This window comes from Oryx dammah, unplaced genomic scaffold, assembly GCF_014754425.2.
Source record: "Oryx dammah isolate SB20612 unplaced genomic scaffold, SCBI_Odam_1.1 HiC_scaffold_2, whole genome shotgun sequence".
In the NCBI taxonomy this organism is placed as follows: domain Eukaryota; kingdom Metazoa; phylum Chordata; class Mammalia; order Artiodactyla; family Bovidae; genus Oryx; species Oryx dammah.
Genome location: NW_024070186.1, coordinates 86,684,587 through 86,710,123, shown reverse-complemented (window position 1 = coordinate 86,710,123; position 25,537 = coordinate 86,684,587). Strand labels below are relative to the sequence as shown.

Below are 25,537 nucleotides of genomic sequence, written 5' to 3'. Positions count from 1 at the left end.
AGAAGTTAGCTTTTATCTTAAGGCAATATTTTTAACAAAATTTCAGACTTACCAAATTAATTAATATATCTTAAGAATCCATCTAGACAGCATATTAAAAAGCAGAGACTTTACTTTGCCCACAAAGGTCTGTTTAGTTAAGGCTATGGTTTTTCCAGTAGTCGTGTATGGATGTGAGAGTTGGACTATAAAGAAAGCTGAGTGCCAAAGAATTGATGCTTTTGAACTATGGTGTTGGAGAAGACTCTTGAGAGTCCCCGGGACTGCAAGGAGATCCAACCAGTCCATCCTAAAGGAAATCAGTCCTGAATATTCATTGGAAGGACTGATATTGAAGCTGAAACTCCAATACCTTGGCCACCTGATGTGAAGAGCTGACTCATTTGAAAAGACCCTGATTCTGGGGAAGATTGAAGGTGGGAGGAAAAGGGGATGACAGAGGATGAGATGGTTGGATGGCATCACTGACTCAATGGACATGAGTTTGAGTAAACTCCGGGAGCTGGTGATGGACAGGGAGGCCTGGCGTGCCGCAAGTCCATGGGGTTGCAAAGAGTCGGACACGACTAAGTGACTGAACTGAAGAATCCATCTGTAGAAGTTGATTCATCAAGTACCAGATATTTACAGTGAGAGTAATATAGGAGGATTATGGAGTGAGGAACTCAATACTTACTTTTTTTCTTATTTTTAGTGACAAGTAGGTATTACAGTTGATGGTCACAACTTGCAGAGTTCAGTGAATCAACATACAGCTGCCATACCTCACCCAATACATAATCTAGAAGTCAGAATACCTACTTTTTGTCATTTCCAGTCTTGGACTTAACGCACAATTTCTCATAGCCAGAACAGAAGTGTTTATTTAAAACTTTGGCCCAAAAGATAGACACAACTGCTTCAAAAACTGCTTCCCTGGCCAATTAACAAGGTGTAGACTAAAAGAACAAAACAAAAGCCAGAAAAGGCCTCTACCTCTTGTTAGGTGAGTAAGCTGCAGTAGATGTCAAGAAAAGGTCAGGGACTTCCCTTGTGGTACAGTGGATAAGAATCTGCCTGGCGATGCAGGGGACCCGGGTTTGATCCCTGGTCCGGGAAGATCCTACATCCTGCAGAACAATTGAGCTTCTCTGCCACACCCACTGAGTCTGAGCTCTAGAGCCCACGAGCAGCAGCCCACATGCTCAACTACTGAAGGCCGTGCATCTAGAGCCTGTGCTCTGCAACAAGAGAAGTCACTGCAATGAGAAGCCCAGGCGTCACAACGAGTAGTACCCCGCATTTGCTCCAAGTAGAGAAAGTCCATGCACAGCCACGAAGATGGAGAGAAACCAAAAATAAATAAATGAATAAATAAATAATATATTTTTAAAAGGGACTCATAGGTTATTATTATTATTTTTTTAAAGGACAAGGTAAAACAGTTACCCTAAAGTGGTATTACTTCACTTCTGTCAACATGGGGAGATTTCAATTACTTTAAATGTATTTTTAACAAGAATTTAAAAAATCTTATTTCAGTAATTCTTAAAATGGTTCAAAATTCAAAGAAATAAATGAGCATTCAAATGGTTCAAAGAACAAAACAAAAACTTCTATTACAATTTACTTAAGTAGCAAAATTAAAATATTTCATTTAAAAAAAAAAAAACACACACACACACACACACAACTAAGTTTACTCCCTTATCTTCCCAAAAGGTTCCTGAAGGTGAGGATTTAAAATCAATGTCCTGGGCTTCCTTGGTGGCTCTGTGGTAAAGAATCCACCTGCCAACGTAGGAGATGCTGGTTCAATCCCTGATTTAGGAAGATCGCACACGCCGTGGAACAACTAAGCTCCTGCGCCACAACTGCTGAGCCTGCACTCGAGCCTGGGAGCTACAACTACTGAGCCACTACTGAAGCCTGTACACCCTAAAGCCCATGCTCTGCAACAAGAGAGGCCACTGCAAACCGTAACTAGAGAGTAGCCCCTGCTCGCTGCAACCAGACAAAAACCTACCCAGCAATGAAGATCCAGAACAGACAAAAATAAATAAATTATTTTTAAAAAATCCACATCATTCTCAAATCCAAAAGAGAGGATATATATATATGTACACACATATATATGTACAACTGACTCATTTTGCTGTATAGCAGAAACATTGTAAAACAACTAATTTCAATAAAAAAATAAAATATGGAGAAGGAAATGGCAACCCATCCCAGTAATCTTGCCTGGAAAACGCCATGGCCGTGGCGTTGCAAGAGTCAGACACAACTTAGCGACTAAACCATCTACCACCACAAAGTGAATACATGCCTAAAGATAACATGTGAAAAGGATATTTGCCATATACTAGCTAGTTTCTTTGGGGGAGGGTGGGAGTCAAGGAAGACTTGGGTTATTTTTTCATCAACTTCCATTTTATACTTATTTATAATGACCATTATTTTTACTAATACTGTAAAACTATGAAAAATGAATAAAATACTAAGTTTCTTGTAAAAAAATAAATTAAATAAATGCCCTTCTCAAATGAACAGAGCAATAACTCCAACTTTCTATTTCTCTCTACTCATAAAATAGACAAAGGCATCACTGTTGTCCAGTTTTATTATTTTTTAATCTTTCCAACACATGAACTATAATTCATTTTGAGATTTTTTTTCAGTGCATTTCACAGCAAAAATGAACAAGGGAATCATTAAAATGGTTGTACATAAACCAATTATTTTCTTATAACTTACAATTTGTTGAAAAAATTATTTTGCTGTTTTTATCCTATTAACCCCCTTCAATAAAACACAATTTATCAGCGCACAAAGCTTAAATGTCTTATGTTGATGCAACAGATACAGCCACCTACAATGGCTGATGAATAATAGCTATATGTTACACACACTGATTGGAAGACCACATCAGGAAAAACAGAGTAAGGCACCACTCTTGAAAAATTAAGGTAGCTTGCAGTAAAACAAGTGTTGAGTACCATAAGGAGGCGCTCAATAAATACTCAAATGAATGATGAAAGCCATAATTAGCACTATTCTTTTGTCAGTAATTCTTTAACCTCAATAAAATACTTAAAAAAAAGATTTGTACCTGAATACAACTTCCTGATACCTTTTTTCCTGGTATCTTTTTTATTTCATACTCTTTCTTCGGCATTTGAGTTTCCTTGAAAAGAAAGCAAAACCATACCATACATGCGCTTAGTCACATATTCTAATTCTGAATTACTGACAAATAGGAATAGTTGTTTTAAATTTTGAGTGAACAGAGGTAAAATAAAGCATACTTATCCAGAGGGATAGCACATAATACTGGATATTAACCTACAAATGAAAAAAAGGTAAGGAAAACAGTAACAGTTTTATTTTTAAATATTTGCTATGTTCTTTAATGCCTCAGTTCGTGAGAAAGGCGAAAATCTCATCATATTGACAGGAACACATTTTAAAAAATTGTCTCTCAAGTATAATATTTAATAAAACTAGGTATTGAAAAATGTTCTGAAATTTTTCAAGTCAATGTTGTTTTCAAGTATATTAAAATGCTCAGAAGAAAAAATTCTCCATGGTTATAATTCTAATCAATTTATAAATATACTTTTTAAAAGAGAGTTCCAACAGAAGTGGATAATGGATAAGTTCCTCAGACACAGGCACACAGTCTCTTTGAAGGAACAGAATACCTTGTTATGACAACCTGGTTGATTTTTTTTTTTTAACACTGATTTCAGGCACAATGGCTGAAGCCACTTCTGGGTCATCTTCTTCCTCCTCTTGGTCTGTTGTAAGAGTAGCGGATACTTCAGCTACTAACAGAAAGCAAAGCACAAACTCTAAAAGAGACTTCAATTTTCACTATAAAGAAATTAAAATCACTGAGTTCTCATTGTTGGGTTTATCTGATGCCCCCATGCAAAAACAGGGGATTCAAACTTAGCTTCTGGAGCAGAAACTGGATAAGAGATTAATCATCTAATAATTCAGGTGAAAGGTTTTCAGATGATATTGCTCACATCACAGGAACAGCTTGGTGAGAAGTCCGTCGTGCTTCTTCAACACTTTGGTCGTGCTGCAGTTCTATGGTGCCCTAGTCAGTACATTCGTGTGTAATCAGTTTCAGTCTGTGCAATCAGGAAGCAGGTCACTCAGTGCAATGACTCCATACTGGGAGGGTTTAGGGTAAACAGAGTAGTTCATTTAGTTGAGTCTTAGACAGTATATGTCACTCTGCTGGTTGTGTTGTTGGAATTATTTTCCAAAGGGGTTTGTGATAAACCCAGCCATCTCCCTGAAACAAGCAGAAAAACAAATGAAAGAACCATTCCTCTAGTATTTTCAGAACCAAAACTAGATGCCATGCTTTTACTGAAATGGAATTCTATTTTCACATTTAAACACAAGAGTTTTTAAAGAAAAGATCTCTTTTGCTTAAGACGTCAAAAAGTATGTGTGGTTTAGCTACGATTAGATGAGAAGTTCTGGTCTGGGAAGACCTAGTTTGTGCTCCATGCGGAAGTCATCTGTAGCAATTCTGCTACTTTTGCCAAGATGCTTCAGACAGCCTCACCCATGGAGTGACAGGCAGCAGGTGGAACATGAAAAACTGTCACCAAGGTACCAGCTGTTCTCTACATGGCAAATGGCATTCTAGTAGCTGAGTATTGTTTTCTAGTTCTTTCCTGACTCTACCCCTTAGCTTTCCCTGGTTCCTGTGAACAGAAGGTTACCAAAAGGAAATAAAGTTAGTCAAAGAGTTTACTAAAGACAAGAGAAGACCAAGTGAGGAAAAAAGTGCTGTCGAGAATGCATGAGGCAGCATACTGGGATAAAAGCTTGGCAGAGCTGAGGTCACGGTAGCTAAGACTGAAATTTAGTGTTTCTGCAACGAGGTTAGGTAAGTCAGATTTGAACCTCTGTCCATAATCCCTATATTGACTTCAATATATTTGCATTAAATTAAAAAATATATATATTTACAATACCCTGTCCCGAAAATGACTTATGGTCAGCAATTATGTGGCTCATAGTGACAAGACTCTCTCCTTGACTAAACTTTAAAAGTTAAGACTCCTTTGTCTCTAGTTTTGCCTAAGCCTTCTATGCCTGCTGAACTCAGTTTTAGCCAAAAAAAATCCTGATGAACCAGTTTATCAAGAATCCTCTCATCTTTGATATCCAATGAAACTCCTCTCCTCCCACCTTCAATCTAACCACGGGCCTTCCTCGATCCATCATCACTGACATCTGACCAAGGTTTCTTGGTAATTTTCCATCCACTCCCTCATCCTACATGCTGGCTACAAACTCCTCCTTAGCCCCATATTCAGCGTTGAATTCAATCTTTCTCCTCTATTGCAATATTCTGATGTCATTTAATCACATTACAGAATGCTAGGTTTACAAGTTAACCTGTGCCATCTGACCATCTCACTTCAAAGAGAAAATGGGGGCTCTGACAAGTGAAAAGAGCAGCCCAAATTCACCCAGGAAGGGACAGAGTTCTTTCCAGTACAACTTTTGTGTCTCTACCTACACTTAACAATAAGAATTTCATTTATTTATCTTTGTTTTTGGCTGTGATGGGTCTCTGTTGCTGAATGGGCTTCCTTCCAGTTGTGGTGCCCAGGCTTCTCACTGTGGTGGCTTCTCTTGTTGTGGCATTTGGGGTCTAGGGTGCGTGGCCTTCAGTAGTTGCGGCTCCCAGGCTCTAGAGCACAGGCTCAACAGTTGGGGGGCTTAGCTGCTCTGTGACATGTGGGATCTTCCCAGATCAGAGATAGAACCTGTGTCTCCTGCACTGGCAGGTGGATTCTTTACCACCGAGCCACCACGGAAGTTTAGCACCTACCTACATTTTACAGGTGAGGAAACTGAAGTGAGAAATGGTAAATAAACTATCCAATGTATGAGCTGGAGTGGAAACTTAGCATGTCTCACTCCAATATGGCCCACTATTCTGTAAAAGCCTCCCTGCTTGCATTTATACACATCTTAAGAAATTTTAAACATCCATTTAAGAGGATACAACCAACAGATTCTGATGAATGTGTATAATCACAAAAGGGAAGAAACAGAAGATCTAATTTATTTTCTTGGGGTACAAAATCACCGCAGACAGTGACTGCTGCCACAAAATAAAAAGATGCTTGCTCCTTGGAAGAAAAGCTATGACAAACCTAGACAGCATATTAAAAAGCAGAGACATCCCTGGAGAAGGGAATGGCAACCCACTCCATTATTCTCAACTGGAGAATCCCAAGGACAGAAGAGCATGATGGGCTATAGTCCATGGTGTTGCAAGGAATTGGGAAAAAAAGAAAAAAAAAGCAGAGACATCACTTTGCCAACAAAGGTCCACAGAGTCAAGCTATGGTTTTTCCAGTAGTCATGTACAAATATGAGAGTTGGACCACAGAAGAAGGCTGAGCACCAAAGAATTGATGCTTTCGAACTGTTGTGCTGGAGAAGACTCTTGAGAGTCCCTTGGACAGCAAGGAGATCAAACCAGTCAATCCTGAAGGAAATCAACCCTGAATATTCACTGGAAGGACTGATGCTGAAGCTAAAGCTCCAATACTTTGGCCACCTGTTGTGAAGAGATGACTCATTAGAAAAGACCCTGAAGCTGTGAAAGACTGAGGGCAGGAAGAAGGGGACAACAGAGGACAAGATGGTTGGATGGCATCACTGATTCAATGGACATGAATTTGAGCAAACTCCAAGAGATAGTAAAGGATAGGGAAGCCTTGCATACTGCAATCCATAGGGTCAAAAAGAGGTGGACATGACTAAGCGACTGAACAAAGGCAAAGAAGATCTCATAAACTAAATGTCAATGAGAAATGGTTAGGAAAAGAGGGTGAGTATTACCAAGTGATTCTAGAAACACTTAAGTTCACCTATACTTTCTCAGATTACTCTCCTAGTTTTATACCAAAAGACTCTATTCCATATTCCATCTAAAGTCAATTTCAAACTGGTCTGTAATTGGTCTGACAGCAATAATGAAAGTACCAAACAAATGAAAAAGTTCTTGTTACTCATAACAATATGGATGAAACACCTACTATGTATCTAGCATTCTGTTTAGGACCACAGGAAGACAAAACAGACTTATCAGTAATATGATTTTTCTTAGCAAAGAGCCATACCTGATGGCAAGAGCTCCAATGTTGTTATGAACCTTGGGGTACCAGCTTCAACTAGCTCATCAGCCTCATTTATACTCTGCAGTGCTTCTCAGAGCACAAGCCATGGTCCTGTCATACACAGGATGTGACTTGACTGTTCCATGAGCTTCAGTTCAGTTCAGTTGCTCAGTCATGTCTGACTCTTCGCATGAACCCCATGAACCACAGCCTGCCAGATCTCCCTGTCCATCACCAACTTTCGGAGTTTACTCAAACTCATGTCCATTGAGTCGGTGATGCCACCCAACCATCTCATCCTGTGTCGTCCCCTTCTCCTCCCGCCTTCAATCCTTCCCAGCATCAGGGTCTTTTCAAATGAGTCAGCTCTCCGCATTAGGTGGCCAAAGTATTGGAGTTTCAGCTTCAGCATCAGTCCTTCCAATGAATATTCAGAATTGATTTCCTTTAGGATGGACTGGTTGGATCTCCTTGCTGTCCAAGGGATTCTCAAGAGTCTTCTCCAACACTACATTTCAAAAGCATCAATTCTTTGGCGCTCAGCTTTCTTTATAGTCCAACTCTCACATCCATACATGACTACTGGAAAAACCATAGCTTTGAACAGACAGACGTTTGTTGACAAAGTAATGTCTCTGCTTTCTAATATGCTGTCTAGGTTGGTCATAACTTTCCTGCCAAGGAGTACGCATCTTTTAATTTCATGGCTGCAGTCACCATCTGCAGTGATTTTGGAGCCCAGAAAAATAGTCAGCCACTGTTTTCACTGTTCCCCCATCTATTTGCCATGAAGTGATGGGACCAGATGCCATGATCTTCGTTTTCTGAATGTTGAGCTTTAAGCCAACTTTTTTATTCTCCTTCATTTTCATCAAGAGGCTCTTTAGTTCCTCTTCACTTTCTGCCGTAAGCGTGATGTCATTTGCATATCTGTGGTTATTGGTATTTCTCCCAGCAATCTGGATTCCAGCTTGTGCTTCATCCAGTCCAGCATTTCTCCTGATGTACTCTGCATAGAAGTTAAATAAGCAGGGTGACAATATACAGCCTTGATGTACTCCTTTTCCTATTTGGAACCAGTCTGTCGTTCCATGTCCAGTTCTAACTGTTGCTTCTTAACCTGAATACAGATTTCTCAGGAGGCAGGTCAGGTGGTCAGTATTCCTATCTCTTTAAGAATTTTCCAGTTTGTTGTAATCCACACAGTCAAAGGCTTTGGCATAGTCAATAAAACAGAAATGGATGTTTTTCTGGAACTCTCTTGCTTTTTTGATGATCCAGTGGATGTTGGCAACTTGATCTCTGGTTCCTTTGCCTTTTCTAAAACCAGCTTGAACATCTGGAAGTTCATGGTGCATGTACTGTTGAGGCCTGGCTTGAAGAATTTTGAGCATTACTTTGCTTGTGTGTGAGATGAGTGCAACTGTGCGGTAGTTTGAGCATTCTTTGGCATTGCCTTTCTTTGGGACTGGAATGAAAACTGACCTTTTCCAGTCCTGTGGCCACTGCTGAGTTTCCCAAATTTGCTGCCATATTGAGAGCAGCACTTCCACAGCATCATCTCTTAGGATTTGAAAGAGCTCAACTGGAATTCCATCACCTCCACTAGCTTTGTTTGTAGTGATGCTTCCTAAGGCCCACTTGACTTCACATTCCAGGATGTCTGGCTCTAGGTGAGTGATTACACCATCATGATCATCTGGGTCATGAAGATCTTTTTTGTTTAGTTCTTCTGTGTATTCTTGCCACCTCTTCTTAGTATCTTCTACTTCTGCTAGGTCCATACCATTTCTGTCCTTTACTGTGCTCATCTTTGCATGAAATGTTCCCTTGCTATCTCTAATTTTCTTGAAGAGATCTCTAGTTTTTCCCATTCTATTGTTTTCCTCTATTTCTTTGCACTGATCACTGAGGAAGGTTTTCTTTTCTCTCCTTGCTATTCTTTGGAACTCTTCATTCAGGTGGGTATATCTTTCCTTTTCTCCTTTGCCTTTCACTTCTCTTCTCCATGAGCTTAGGCAATCAATATTTGTCATAAAATCTTATGTATCTATTTTGTAGCACTGTGCCATGGCACACCATTTAGAAAGTCATCTTACATCTTATCACCTGAAGGGGCCCAAACGTGAGTCAGCATCTCCAATCTACTGTTCTATCAAGCAGCTAGTTAAGATTACTTAGGTGGGAAGAAAATCACTATTTTACTGGACAATTGCCATATCTTGCTACCACTTTCTGCATCTGTCTATTTAACATCATAAAATATAATAAAGGTATTAAGTGGTAGGTTCTTAATAGTAATCTGTCAAATAAAGAATGAATGAGAAGTAGCATGTTTCCATGTCATGTTAGTTGAAAGATACAGGAGGCCTGTCTTTTAAATTTGGTTGCATCTTTTACCATTACAGTTTCTTGCTCTTAGCCAACAGAGTTCATTTTTAATGATTTATAGAAATCTTCCCTTTTTTCCTGTGTTTGGTATATCTGCTTTCTTAGTGAGCTTGAAATGAAAAAAATCCAAGGTTACCAAACTTTAATTTTGCAGAGTAATTACAATGGTTTTATCTTTTCATATAAAAAGAGATGGAAAGGACTTTCCCTTCAATTCCTATCCATGAAAACAGTTGGTATTTATATCAGATATCCAAAGATGAGAAAAATTAAAGCAATGAAATTACTATAATAAATGATGTGCTTTTAAGAGTAATAGCTATGCAAAATTCATATTCAAATTACTTTTCCAGATTTTCTCCTGACAGACCAATTGAAATTCAATGAGTTTCCTTAGACTTGGCTATGGACAAGAAAACTTTTTTTGGCATTGGCTCTGGTCCATTATTCACCTTACTCTGAGTTCTACCAAACAGTAATAAACAAAACAAAACCTTTAAATTTAGAAAAGACTTAAAAGTTTCACTGTTGTGGTATAATGGCAACAAACTTTTAACTGTGTATTCACTATTGAGATTAAAGATTAATCTTAGTATTTTGTGGCAAATTTAAATCCCCAAATCTATTTCTGAACTGCTGGTAAACTATTCTGACAAATTGTAAAAATGTCACAAAAAAGCTCATGGTTAAGCTGGACTATTTTTAGAAACAAAGATATGTACGTGTTAACAAGTCAAAAGAGCCTCCTAAGTTAAAGTTCTCATTATGTAGATAATGAGTTTTAGTCTGAAGGCATATAGAACATATACCTCTTTAATAAAATATTTGGTTTTCCAAGGTGTGCCTGTTTCAGTTCGATGCCTTTCTTCAGTTCTCTGGCGTTCTTCCAGGGTACGTTTATGCTCTGTGGCTTTATCGATTTCAGAGTCCCTCAGAGAGTCTGTCACATTTTTCCACAATCGCCTGAAATTAGAAAACCACATGCTTTACAAACATTTTTCAAAAAAAAAAAAAACTAGTGGATATCCACAAAATTAACAGTAATTTTAATAAATTACATTTCCTGAATCATATCTATAATTTCACACATGAATTATAAGAATACATATTATGTTGCTAATGTTAATGTCCAAGATGCTGCTGTTTCTGCTGCTTTTTAAATTAAAAATAATGTATTTTTTCCCAAGTTATATAACCAAGATTTTATTTTAAAGAAACTTAGCAAATAAGAAGCAAAAAGAGAAATAAATGTTTAAAAAGCTGAAACAGAAGACACCATTTCTGCTTCTGGACATGATGAAATAAGGGGCACCATATTTACCCTCCCACTTTTCATCAGCTAGAAAACTAGACAAAAATATACTGAAACAATGGTTTTCAGATATTGAACAAAAGGCAGCACAGGACAGTGATTCCTGAGAGCAGGCAAACAAATGAGGGGAACCCTACGACTAATCCAACTGACTAGTTAGAGAGCATTAGCAGGCACAGCACAGGAAAGGAGAAGCTCAACAGACTTCAAGCAAAAGAAAACTGCCAAGACAATTCTTGGGGAAAGTATAGTCTGTTCAACAAATAGTACTGAAAAAACTGGATATCCATGTGCAAAAATGTGACCTTAGACTCTCATGTCACAATAAAACTAAGAAGAAGATATAAGAGAAAATCTTTGAGACTTTGGGTTAGGCAAAGATTTCTTACCTACAACACCAAAACCATAATCTATAAAAGAAAACATTGATAGTCTCACCTCATCAAAATAAAAACTCATTACTGAAAAAAACACCATTAAGAAAATGAAAAGACGAGCAATAGATGAGGAGACAATATTTACGAAACACATATCCAACAAAGGAATTGTGTCCAGAATTTACAAACAACTCCTATAACACAATAAGACGACAAACAGTTCAATTTAAAAATGGGCAAAATTTATAAGTACACATTTCAACAAAGAAGATAAACAAATGGCTAACTAGCACATAAAGACATGTTTAATGTCATTAGCCATTAAGGAAATACAAATTAAAATCACAATGAGATACTATTTCAGACCAGCTCGAATGGGTATATTAAATAAGACAGGCAATAACAAATGTTGATGAGGATGAGAACTGGAACCCTCATATGTTCCAGGCAGAAATGTAAAATGTGCAGTCATTTTGGAAAATAGTTAGGCAGTTACGTGAAAAGTTAGACATAAAACCCACACAAACCAGCAATTCCACTCTGAGGTGTTTTACCCAAGAGATATGAAAACATGTCCACAAAAAGATTTGCACAAGAATGTTCACAGTGATGTCTGCATGCTAAGTCGCTTCAGTCCTATCTCTCTGTGACCCCATGGACTGTAGCCCACCAGGGTCCTCTGTCCATGGGATTCTCCAGGCAAGAATACTAGAGTGGGTTGCCATGCCCTTCTCCGGGGGATCTTCCCGACCCAGGGATCAAACCCAGGTCTCCCACATTGCAGGCAGATTCTTTACCATTTGAGCTATCCTGGAAGCCAAACCAGGAGTAAAACTATGGTCTAATGCTCATTTTTGTAAGTAGACTTTTGTTTTAATATAGCAACATCTATCTGTTTTTGTCATTTCGTGCTACAATGGCTGAACTGAATTGTGGTAGAAACTATCTAGTCCATCAAGCTTAAGATATTCATTCTGAGATCAAACCAGTCAATCCTAAAAGAAATCAATCCTGAATATTCATTGGAAGGACTGATGCTGAAGTTGAAGCTGCAGTACTTTGGCCACCTGATGCAAAGAACTGACTCATTGGAAAAGACCCTGATGCTGGGAAAGACTGAAGGTAGGAGGAGAAGGGGACGATAGAGGATGTGATGGTTGGATGGTGTCACAAACTTGATGGAACTGAGTTTGAGCAAGCTCCAGGAGTTGGTGATGGACAGGGAAGCCTGGCATGCTGCAGTCCATGGGGTCACAAAGAGTTGGACACGACTGAGAGATTGAACTGAACTGAGCCTTTAACAAAAGAAGTTTGCTGACCCTTACCTAACTTCTATTTTAAGAAACTATAAAAAGAGCAAACGATGCACAAAATAAGCAGAAAAAAGGAAATAAGAGCAGAAATCAATGAAAAAGAAAACAGAAATATAGAGAGAAATCAATGAAACTGAAAACTACTTCTTTGAGCTAAAAAGCCTCTTGATGAAAGTGAAAGAGGAGAGTGAAAAAGTTGGCTTGGAGCTTAACATTCAGAAAATGAAGATCATGGCATCTGGTCCCCATCACTTCATAGGAAATAGATGGGGAAACAGTAGCAACAGTGTCAGACTTTATTTTTCGGGGCTCCAGAATCACTGCAGATGGTGACTGCAGCCATGAAATTAAAAGACGCTTACTCCTCGGAAGAAAAGTTATGACCAACCTAGACAGTATATTCAAAACCAGAGACATTACTTTGCCAACTAAGGTCCGTCTAGTCAAGGCTATGGTTTTTTTCTGTGGTCACGTATGGATGTGAGAGTTGGACCGTGAAGAAGGCTGAGCACCAAAGAATTGATGCTTTTGAACTGTGGTGTTGGAGAAGACTCTTGAGAGTCCCTTGGACTGCAAGGAGATCCAACCAGTCCATTCTGAAGGAGATCAACCCTGGGATTTCTTTGGAAGGAATGATGCTAAAGCTGAAACTCCAGTACTTTGGACATCTCATGCGAAGAGTTGACTCATTGGAAAAGACTCTGATGCTGGGAAGGATTGGGGGCAGGAGGAGAAGGGGACGACCGAGGATGAGATGGCTGGATGGCATCACCGACTCGATGGACGTGAGTCTGAGTGAACTCCAGGAGTTGGTGATGGACAGGGAGGCCTGGCGTGCTGCGATTCATGGGGTCGCAAAGAGTCGGACATGACTGAGCGACTGAACTGAACTGAACTGAGTAAAATTAATGAACCTTTAATCACATTGATCAGGAAAAGAATCATGAATACAAAGAATGAGTGTGACATCATCACAATAGAGCCTACAAACATTAAAAAATAAGCAAATATTATAAAATACATGTCAATAAATTTGAAAAATTGAACCAAGTCTTTGAAAGATAAAAGTTACCAAAGTTTGCTCAAGAAGAAGCAGATAACCTCAACAGCCCTAGGTACTAAAGGTATTAAATTTGTGGTTAAAAATTTTCTCCCAAAGAAAACAAAAAAACCAATAACCCCCAGGAATGCAGACAAAAAAATCTATAATACAAGTTTAGCAAAGAGAATCTCTTAAACACCTGGTTCAATAATAGCCAGATTTTTATATCTGCTTCTACATTCAATCTATTGTGATATGTATTGTTTTAGTTAAAGTATATAAAGAAAATATGGCCTCACACAAATACATAGTAAAGCGAAGGGTATTTTAATAGCTATTTCAAATAACTCAACTCTTTGTTATTATATTAAAACTCAGAAAGTGGTAGTTCTTAAAAGATTAGCTGCAATGTGGAAACTGAAAAATATCAATGAATTTTTCATACTCTGATACATGAAAATCCATTGGTTTAATTTGTACCTTGAATGGAATTTTTATCCATGCATAATTTTATAATATCATGCAGTGATCATCTGAAAAAAATTATCTTCCAGATGTTGACATATTTTATTATGTCATATTTTTTAAAATCACCTTCATTAGTTTCATCACCAATTTCATCAGAAAACTCTTTACTAGGGAAGCTTTCAATTCATTGTGACAGATAAAAGTCTTCTAAAATTTTGATATTTGCCTTTAAAAGCTTCATTTTTTCCTCAAGTTTTACTAAGATACAATCGACATACAGCTCTGTGTAAGTTTCAGGAGTATAGCATAATGATGTGATTTACATATATTGGGAAATGATTACCACAATAAGTTAAGATTCATCCTTTCATATAGAAACAAAATCAGAGAAACAGAAAAAAAATTTTTTCTTCCTTGAGATGAGAACTCTTAGGATCTATTCTCTCAACCAGTTTCAAATATACCAAACAGCACTGTTAACTACAATCATCATGAGATACATTACATCCCCAGGACTTATTTATCTTATAACTGGAGGTTTGTATGTTTTGACTACTTTCATCCAATTCCTTAACTCCCTAGCCCACATTTCTGGTAATGACAATCTGGCTTCCTTTCTATGAATTTAAAAGTTTTGTTGAAATATATAGTTGATATATAACACTGTGTTAGTTTCAGGTATACAACACAGTAATTTAGTATTTGTATTACTATGAAATGTTCACCACTATAAGTCTAGTCAACCTCCATCACCATACATAATTACCAAAAACATTTTCTTCTTGTGATGAAGACTTTTAAGAACTACTTTCTTAGTAACTTTCAATTATCCAATACAGGTATTATTAACTATAGCCACTATGCTGTACATTATGTCCTCATGACATTTATTTTAAAACTGGCAATTTGTACCTTTTGACCTACTTCATTCATTTCACTCACTGCCCAGGTACCCACCTCTGGCATTTTGGCAATAATGCCAATCTCTGTTTTCTGTATCTGTCAGTTTTGTTTTGTTTTTTAAAGATTCCACATATAAGTAATATCATACAGTATTTGTCTTTACATATCTGACATTTCACTTGGCATAATGTTCTCAAGATCCACTCATGTTGTCTCAAATGGCAAGATTTCATTCTTTTTATGGTTGAATAATACTCCCAATTATAGAAATACTGGGAGTATTATCATACAATACAAAAAAAAAAAAAAACCTACCAATTGTATAAGTGAGACCACAGAGAATTTGCTCTTTCTCTGACACTTCATATAATACCCTCAAGGTCCATCCATGCTATCACAAATGGTGGGGTTCCTTTCTTTTTTAGGACTGAGTAATATTCCATTATAAATACACATCACAACTTGCTTATCCATTTATCTGTCAATGGATGGTTAGGTTGTTTCCATTTAAATTTTATTATTAGCAAAAAAAAATTTCCAATTGTTTTCCTTTAAATGCCATGTTTATAATATTCATTTACAAGAAAAATGTCTGCCCAATATTAAAATTATAATAGTCTAATTTGTCTGTCAATCATCTAAGTAAAAATGGTGTTTCAAGAAAGGGTAGTTTGCTTGTAACTCTATCAGTTACACAAGTTCTCTTCCTTCAGATAATCAGTGTACTTTATAATCTCGCACAAGTGCTTTATGTATACTCCAAATGTGTCATGCAGAATATTTTTTAAAAAGACAGGTAATCAATGTTCCAGATCTAACAAAACTAATAATCTGTACTGCTTTTCAAGGACATTTTAAAAAGAAAATGGCTTTGAAAAAATTGCAATGTAGAAAAGAAAAAAAACTGCAGGGCAGTAAGGAATACCATGATTACTTTTACAGTTTGATGCCACTGCCTTGAACGGTGCTAAGGCCCAGCAGTGCTACCCACCACTGTTTTTGTACCACCAATGCAAGTGCCAACAGAGTGAAAAAGGCAAATAATATTTTAGCATTATTAAGAAAGCTTTCTCAACTCGCAAACCCCTGGTACAAATATCAAGGGCCCCAGGAGTCCACAAACCAAACCTTGATGCATGCTCCTAAATAAATCCTAAATAAAAATTTTTTTTTCAATCACTACTGTTTTAGTTTTTGAACCAACCTGAGTTTTTGCGTAATGGGTACTAAATATCTGCTTATAAATGATTTGGTTCCATTTATGTGATCTTAAGATGGTTAATGCTTCCTTATATTTGATACAGTAATACTTACATGTGATAGAAAATTTAAAAGGGCATTCTGTGAAGAGTAAGTCTGTTTCTTATCAGAGAGATGAATAAGTGGCTCAGTTGTGTCTGACTCTTTGTGACCCCAGGGACTGCAGCCCACCTGGCTCCTCTGTCCATGGAATTTTCCAGGCAAGAATACTGGATTGGGTTGCCATTTCCTCTTCCAGGGAATCTTCCTGACCCAAGGATCAAACCCACATCTCCTGCGTCTCCTTCATCGGCAGGCAGATTCTTTACCACTGTACCACCTGGAAAGCCTAGACTTGAGTATTCCTCTCTGGAAGCAACTACTGCCAATACATTCTGGAGACTACCTTATTAACACATACAGAGCCACTTCATTTACTTTTTAAAAAATTATTTAATCGCTGCATGGGCTTTTCTCTAGGTGCTGCAAGCGAGCGCTACTCTCTAGTTGTGGTGCTCAGGCTTCTCATTGCTGTGGCTTCTCTTGCTGTAAAGTGTGGGCTCTAGAGCACATGGGCTTCAGAATTTGTGGCTCCTGGGTCTACAGTACAGACTCAATAGTTGTGGCCTATGGGCTTAGCTGCTCTGCAGCATGTGAGGTCTTCCTAGACCAGGGATTGAACCCATTATCTCCTGCACTGGCAAGAGGATTCTTTGCCATTGAGCAACCAGGGAAGCCCCATTTCATTTATCTTATTCTTTTTTTCTTAATATTTATTTTTATTTATTTAGTTGGTGTGACGGGTCTTCATTGCGGTACACTGGATCTTTGATCTTTGTTGTGGCATGTGGGATCTAGTTCCCTGACTGGGGACTGAACCCAGGCCCCTGCATTTGGAGCATGGATTCACTGGACCACTAGGGAAGTACCACATTTCATTTACTTTTAAAAGCCTATGACATATATTTCCAAAATACCTTCTAAGAAGGTTGTATCAGTTTACCTCCCTAATCAACAATATGAAAATGTCTATTCATTTTTTCCCAAAAGAGATACCATTAAAAAAAAATTTTGTCTTACTGTTAATTTGTATTTCTTTGAATTCTAATTATAATGAACAATTATAAAGAACAATTTTCTTAGTGGGTATTGTTTTCTTCTATTTTTGTGAACTACCTCTTTATGTCTTTGCCCATTTTCCTATTAGGGTACCCATCTTTTTATTAATAATTTGTAAGAGTTTGTATGACAAAGATAGTGATCCTTTAACTGCTAAAAGTTAGTATTTTTGTCCAGATTACAAATGTTTTATTTTTACTAAAATGCGGTTATGTACACATAATGTCATAGCTGGTACAGTGTTTACAACCATGAGATCAGGCCAACACTTTCAATTTACAGATGAGGAAGCTTATCTAAAGTGGTGAAGTGACTTGCCAAGGGTTAGAAATTAGTGAAAAGGCTTAAATTAAGATCTAGACTTTCTGACTCTTCCCTGATGGATGCAAGCATGACACACCTGGATTCAAATGGATCCTGCTTCTCCAAAGGCCTTACTCTTTTCTTCGTCACTGCCAACTTAGTCAAGTCCACGTATTTTGTCTCTCCACTGCTGTAAGCAAACTCAAGAACGCTATTCCATTCCCCCTGTACTCTGCATACAACAGTGTTGGTGATGTTGTGCTTTACTTCACCTGTAACCCTAGAAGCAGGCAGAAAAATAAAAGCTTTAATAACTAATATTGTCCTTGTTTCTTAGGGATTTTAAAACCCCAAGAATGTACTTTGTGAATTCTGTTTAAAATAGTTACACAATTCACTTCAACTTGTCAGTGCCAAAGTCAGAATCTTTGTAAATCCATGATAGTTTCCAAGATAAATTTTTCAAAAAATATTAATTTAATTTTAGAAAGAATACTGGGAATCAAACTAGAGACTTACCATAAATAATTACAAAGTATGATATTTTAATTTCTGCTACAAACAACTATTATAACATTAAAACTAAGTACGGATATGAAAAATATTAACTTTTTAAATTACAGTCAAAAATGCTAAAATACTAGGGGCAGGGTTAAAAAAATGTTACAACACTATAGCTTATTCAACATTTTTTAAAAAAGAACTAGTCCTATTTATTTAAAAAATTAAAGTCCCTCTATTTCTCTGGTAGTGCTGCTGCTGCTGCTAAGTCGCTTCAGTCGTGTCCGACGCTGCACGACCCCAGAGACAGCAGCCCACCAGGCTCCCCCATCCCTGGGATTCTCCAGGCAAGAACACTGGAGTGGGTTGCCATTTCCTTCTCCAATGCATCAAAGTGAAAAGTGAAAATGAAATCGCTTAGTCGTGTCCGACTCAGCGACCCCATGGACTGCAGCCTAACAAGCTCCTCCGTCCATGGGATTTTCCAGGCAAGAGTACTGGAGTGGGGTGCCACTGCCTTCTCCGCTCTGCAGTGGATAAAAATCTGCGGGCTGATGCAGGAGACATGGCTTCAGTCTCTAGTCCAGGAAGATCCCACATGTCACAGAGCAACTAACCTTGTGCACCACAACGGCTAAAACCTATGGGACCTCGAGCCTGTGCTCTGCAACAAGAGAAGCCACGGAAATGAGAAGACTATGCACCACAAAGAAGGGTAGCCCCAGCTTGTTGCAACTAGGGAAAAACCCACACAAAGCAATGAAGACCCAGTGCATCCAAAAATAAATAAATGAATAAATAAATTTTAAAGAAAAAAAGTTTAGAAAATTTGCAATTCTGGATACATAAATTCTGTATAAAATCACATCAGCTTAATTTTAAGTTAAATACAGAAACCAGATAACAAGAGATAGAAAAAATAAGATATATTAAAAATTTTATAATTCTCTTAAAAAGAGCACTGGCATACAAACATTATTGCCAGCAACACAAAACTCTGAGAGTGCTCAAGCACTACTGTTGAAAGTTTAATAAAGGGTTATCTGGCTGGTTTATCAACAGACAGATAGGATGCAGCTCAAATGAAGGCTGGAATAGAAAACAGGTCTAATTATTTTTAATGAAGTACTCTATGTTCACTGTTGGACACAAACAACAGGGTAAGACTAGACAAAGATTGAGAACTCAAAGAATAGTGGGCAAATATTAGGGTCTGGTCAGTGTGCCAGGGATTATGGTTTATCTGGATTCAAAAGGGAATCCAAAGGACCCAACCCCATGTTCAGGTGACAGTTCAGAAACCCGAAGTAGCATTTGTGAGATATAAGTCAAGGGCCTGGGAACCAGAAGGATATGGTTGAATTTAGGGAATCCATAGCTTTTAACCAGGAGAAGTGAATGGCCTACTAATTCAAAACTCAATGCAGAGGTATGGGAGCCAATGGGCTTTCTGGTGGCTCAGTGGTAAAGTACCTGCTTGTAGTGCAGAAGACACTGGGTCGATCTCCGGGTCAGGAAGATCCCCTGGAGAGGAAATGGCAACCCACTCCAGAATTGTCACCTGGGAAATCTCATGGAGAAGAGCCTGGCAGGCTCCATGGGGTTCATGGGGGTGGGGGGGGCAAAAGGATGAGACATGACTCAGTGACTAAACGTCAACAACATCAACAACAGCACAGGAGCCAATAAGCAAATGAACCAGATCTTAGAGATGAAGGTGTACTAGGGTTTGGAATCCAAGAGCAGACCAAACATCAAAAATCAAAAGTTAGAAAAAAATAAAAAGTTAGGCATAATTGTAGCTAATTAGACACAAAGAACACCAAGTCTGCTAGATTACAGCAGAAGTGGGAACTCTGGGTTATAATTCAAAGCATATGAACTTAAATAACTATGCCGCTAAGGAGTTTTCCCTGATTTTTGTGACATCCATGTTTCTTCTCTGATCCTACCTGCCAACATTGTTTCCTTCCTTGAAAATGTATATCTAACCAAACAGGATATAAAGAAATGGCACTGAACACTTACCTCTTCCATCTTATTTCCAGACACACCCAAAACTATATTCTGCAAACTTAGGGATAATAATCCATTTCTCACTTGATCTTTCTTTTATTGCCACAATCTCTCAAGTTATTATTATCTCTGTCACAAGCCTTTCCACTTAAAAAGTAACAAGCATGCTGGGTTACACGGAGTCTTTGCTGCTTACTGCAGTCATAGCAAGATCATCATGACAAGAAATGGGGCAGGGAACAAGAACTGCACAACTAGAGATAGGTCATGCATACACACGTGCTAAATTGCTTCAGTTGTGCCCTACTCTGTGCAGCTCTATGGACGTTAGCCTGCCAGGCTCCTCTGTCCAGGGGATTCTCCAGGCAAGAATACTGGAGTGGGTTGCCATGCCCTCCTCCAGGGAATCTTCCCAACCCAGGGACTGAACCTGTCTCTTATGTCTCCTACCTTGGCAGCTGGGTTCTTTACCACTAGCACCAACTGGCAAGCCCATAGAATACTAGAAAATCACTGGATATATTAACTTGGCTTCACACAGGAAGCTTTTATTTAAAGATTGAAAGTTAAGACTTCAGCTTTGGGTTTTAGATATGTATATAAGAAACACCACATGAAAGATAATTATATTTTATGCAGAACAACTACAGGACACACTGTCCTATCATGTTACTTAATGCCACTACATGAGAATATTCATCCTTTTCCATCACCATGTTTATTATAATAAAAGATGTTATTTTTAACTGTCTGTTATACATGAGTTTTTCCTAAAAGCCTTAAAAATGCTTTCCAAAGATAGGGTTCTGAATTCTAATACTAGAATATCTAAGCTTCTTGACATATTGAGTGCCACTGTGAGTTTTCCAAATTTGCTGGCAACAGGACTGCAAACAGTCAGTTTTCATTCCAATCCCGAAGAAGGGCAATGCCAAAGAATGTTCAAACTACAATACAATTGCTCTCATTTTACATGCCAGCAATGTAACGCTCAAAATTCTTCAAGGTAGGCTTCAACAGTACATAAACAGAGAATTTCCAGATGTACAAGCTGGATTTAGAAAAGGCAGCAGGACCAGAGATTAAATTGCCAATATCCTTTAAATCACAGAAAAAGCAAGGGAATTCAAAAGAAACCCTCTGCTTCATTTGACTACACTAAAGCCTCTGACAGCACAGATCACAACAAACTGTGGAAAATTCTGAAAAAGATTCAAATACCAGACCACCTTACCTATCTCCTGAGAAACTTGAATGGAGGTCAAGAAGCAACAGTTAGAACCAGACATGGAACTACAGACTGGTTCCAAATTGGGAATGGAATATGTCAAGGTTGTATTGTATACTGTCACCTTGCTTATGTAACTTATATGCAGAGTACATCATGCAAAATCCCAGGCTGGATGACTCACAAGCTGGAATCAAGATGGCCAGGAGAAATATCAACAACCTTAGATATGCAGGTGATACCACTCTAATGGCAGAAAGCAAAGAATAACTAAAGAGCCTCTTGATGAGGGTGAAAGAGTGAAGTGAAAAAAACTGGCTTAAAACTCAATACTCAAACAACTAAGATCATGGCATATGGTCCCAAAACTTCATGGCAAACAGATGGGGAAAAGTGGAAACAGTGACAGATTTTATTTTCTTGGGCTCCAAAATCACTGTGGACTATGACTGCAGCCATGAAATTAAAAGACACTTTCTCCTTGGAAGAAAAGCTATGATAACCTAGACAGCATATTAAAAAGCAGAGACCTCACTTTGCTGACAAAGGTCCACATATCGACCGTGTAAGTGCAGTCAAAGCTATGGTTTTTCTGTAGTCACGTACGGACGTGAGAGTTGGACCATAAAGAAGGCTGAGTACTGAAGAATTGATGCTTTCAAACTATGAGGCTGGAGAAGACTCTTTAGAATCCCTTGGCCAGCAAGGAGATCAAACAAGTCAATCCTAACAGAAACCAACCCTGAGTATAAACTAGAAGGACTGATACTGAAGCTGAAGTTCCAATACTTTGGCCACCTGATGTGAAGAGCCAATTTGTTGGAAAAGACTCTGATGCTGGGAAAGACTGAGGGCAGGAAGAGAAGGGTCAACAGAGGATGAGATGGTTAGACGGCATTACCAACTCAATGGACACAAGTTTGAGGAAACCCTGGGAGATAGAGAACGACAGGAAAGCCTGGTGTGCTACAGTTCATGGGGTCACAAAGAGTCAGACATAACTTAGCAACTGAAAAACAAAAGCTTCTTGAAGGTAGGTGTTTTTTTTTTTTCTTTTCTATATCTTCAGTGTGCCACTTAGCAGTTAGCTGACACAATCTTAATGACATTATACCACTACGTATATTTAAAAATGGAAAATGGGATCCGGATATGGAAAAGGGCATGAGGAACAGTTAACTAGGCCTGTTTGGCTCCATCAGAGATAGCTGTGGAAAATGAGGGAGTAAGGAAAGGCAAGTGGAAGATAATATATTTATACTAAATGCAGACAGCAGATAATGTGTCTGCTTGATTGCAGATAGCAGTAAAAAACTAGGCTATGTCTGAGGAGGGAGGCATGGTTAATAAAGACACCAAAGAGAGCCTAAGTTAAAATATTCCATAAAATCAAAGAAGAAAAGATATCAAAATAGAGACACCTGTTTCTAATATTAATCTTTCAAATATGAAATTAAGTTAAATCATTGGTTCCCATCAATAAAAATCAATTTGGTGGCAGTTTATTAAGGGAAATCACAGTGGAAAAAATGAGGAAACTCTAGAGTCAACCAAAAGTATACTTCCAGGTAACAAAAGACCCAATGCTTATGGCCTTGTGGACAGGTTAGAAGGTACGAAAGGAGAAAAGAAGCCAACTTAAGTAAAACATTAAAAGAAATAAGATGGCAAATATAATGACTGATCATTAACAAACCAAGGATATCTATCTAAAATTATTAGAAGTCTTCAAAAAGTCAAAGTATGAACACAAGCTATCAAAAGCCAGTAAGACTTTTGAAATTCTTGGTTTTGGATACTCCCTCCCTCTTAGGAACCCAGATGTCAAGATAAAAGCAGCTCCAGTAATGTGGTAAGGCCACATGCAGTCCCCCTTGGATTAAAGCCCCAGCTGAGGCCCTGGTCAACAGCCAGCTCTCCTGCCTCCCATGTGACTAAGCTGCTTTTGATACTCAGCTGGCTCAAGCCCACAGGTAACTGAAGCCACAATCAAGGCCCAACTACAACCACATGGAAGATGCCATGTGCTAATCACCTAACTGAGCATAGCCAATCCACAGAACTATGAAGACAATAATAAACTGCTGTTTAAGCACTAAACTTTAGAGAGGTTTATTACAAGCCACAGATAACTAGGTCAGCATCCAAACTTATCTTAGATATACTGGCTTCCCCTATACCAGTCAGTTACTCCTTGAAGTCTGTCCATTCTGAATGCCTAACTGGTCTCCCAACTTCTAATGCCCTCCCCACACCCCTAATCTAATCTTTATCTGCCACCAAATTGATTTTTATTGATGGGAAGCATATCACTTCCAGATACAACTCATATTGCTCATATTGTATTCTTATAAAAAATGTATAACGTGAACCTAAAACAAAAGACAAACCCAAATTAAAGAATGCATTTTATAAAACCGGCCTGTATTCTTCAAAAATGTCAATGTCATAAATGACAAATAAAGGCTGAAGAAATATTGCTAATTAAATGAGACTAAAGGGATATAACAAGAAAATGTAATGCATGCTCCTGGGTCAGGAGAGAATAGATCGCTAATTATCAGGCCAATTTACAAAAATTTAATATGGATTATACATTAGATAATGGTATTGTATCATTTTATATTTCCTGAATTTGACAACATTCATGATTATGTTGGTTTCCCTGGTGGTTAGACAGTAAAGAATCTACCTGCAATGCAGGACACCCAGGTTCAATCCTTGGGTTGTGAAGATCCACTGGAGAAGGGAATGGCTACCCAGTCCAGTATTCTTGCCTGGAGAATATCATGGACAGAGTAATTATGTAAGAGTATTTTCCTGTTCTTGGGAAATTCTGGCTGAAATACTTGGGGTAAAGTGTCATGATGTTTTTAACTCTCAAATGTTTCAGGAATAAAATAACAATAAAACAACAATGACAATAAAGTATGTGTGTATAAATATAGAGAGATTTTGATAAGGCTGTTGTAACAAAATGTTACCAACTAAAAATCTAGGCAAAGGGGACATGAGAATTTTTATAACTCTTCTGTGGGTTTGAAATGATTACAAAAGAAAAGATAAAAATAGGTAAAATAAAATATATCATTAAATGTTTGAATGTTTCATTGGCTCCCACTGCCTTCAGAATAAATATTTAATTTGTCAACAAAAATATCACTAAAGATAACATGATAGGAATGTTAAATCATAAAAGGAAGGCTGAACATGCCCTATCTTTTAAAGTACCTCTAACTTTTAAAATAGATTCTGTATCAACAAAATTGTGGCTACAAAGTAGTTAAATAAATGAAACTATTTTTGTGTAGAAGGGCTAAGAAAATTACATACAGAGAAAAAAGGAACTATAAAATTAGCCACCTTTCCTCCCACTCGCCAACCTGAATCCTAATCCCGCAGATTTGCTCTCTGGAGCTGCCCTTGGAGATTCAGCCATTGGTGGGCATCAGGCTCGTCAGCACATCTCTACTTTGCTTGTTTACTGCCTGCTCCTAGCAGGGAATACTGAGTGAGACAGACAACAGCTGAGTTTTCAAAATGCAGACACAGGAAGTCAAAGGACATGATTACGGACTTCATCAGGAAGAGTGGGTATTGCTGAACGTTAAGAGCTCACCGAGCAGAGAAGCCTTATGATAAATAATGATTTCAAAAGAAGTCCAGTCATTATTTACTCAGTATAGACACGGGAGAACTCATCCTGGAGAAAAACCTTTATTAGTCATTCATATGTTAAATGGCACAAGAGAAAACAAAGAAGAGGAAAATTATATGAAGACAAATACTGTGAGGCAACTCTCTATAATCATTCACTCCTTAAACCACATGAAAGAGTCCATACCAAAAAGAAAAAACTTAAAAAAACCCTGTATGAATGCGATTTATATGGGAAAGTCCTTGATCACTACTTGACTCAGGTAATACAAGATAATTTACACTGGAGAAGGACCCTACAAATGTAGTAATTGTAGTAAATGGCCAGTAAATGTAGACTTTAGCCAGAGCTCTACCTTAATTGACATCAGAGAACTCCTAGGAGGAAATGCTATTTTTGAAATCAATGTAGGAGACCCTTTAGCTGGAGCTCTGGCCTCAATGTACAGAAAACAATTCATATTGGGGAGTAATCCTATATACATCATGAATGGGAAGAAGTCTTTAACAGGAGACTCTT

The 25,537-nt window shown here is 38.0% G+C and overlaps 1 protein-coding gene across 1 annotated transcript in view; it reads right to left on the bottom strand.

Moving 5' to 3' along the window:
* Positions 1–2,593: 2,593 nt before the first annotated feature.
* The window catches only part of OSBPL11 (oxysterol binding protein like 11), a 95,837-nt gene continuing 72,893 nt past the window's right edge, over positions 2,594–25,537 (bottom strand). Inside the window, exons 11-13 of the mRNA XM_040250142.1 lie at positions 17,713–17,895; positions 10,349–10,502; positions 2,594–4,288 (exon numbers count right to left, since the gene is read on the bottom strand). Coding sequence (XP_040106076.1) covers positions 4,223–4,288; positions 10,349–10,502; positions 17,713–17,895 — 403 coding nt within the window. The 3' untranslated portion in view covers positions 2,594–4,222. The remainder of the gene's footprint in view (positions 4,289–10,348; positions 10,503–17,712; positions 17,896–25,537) is intronic.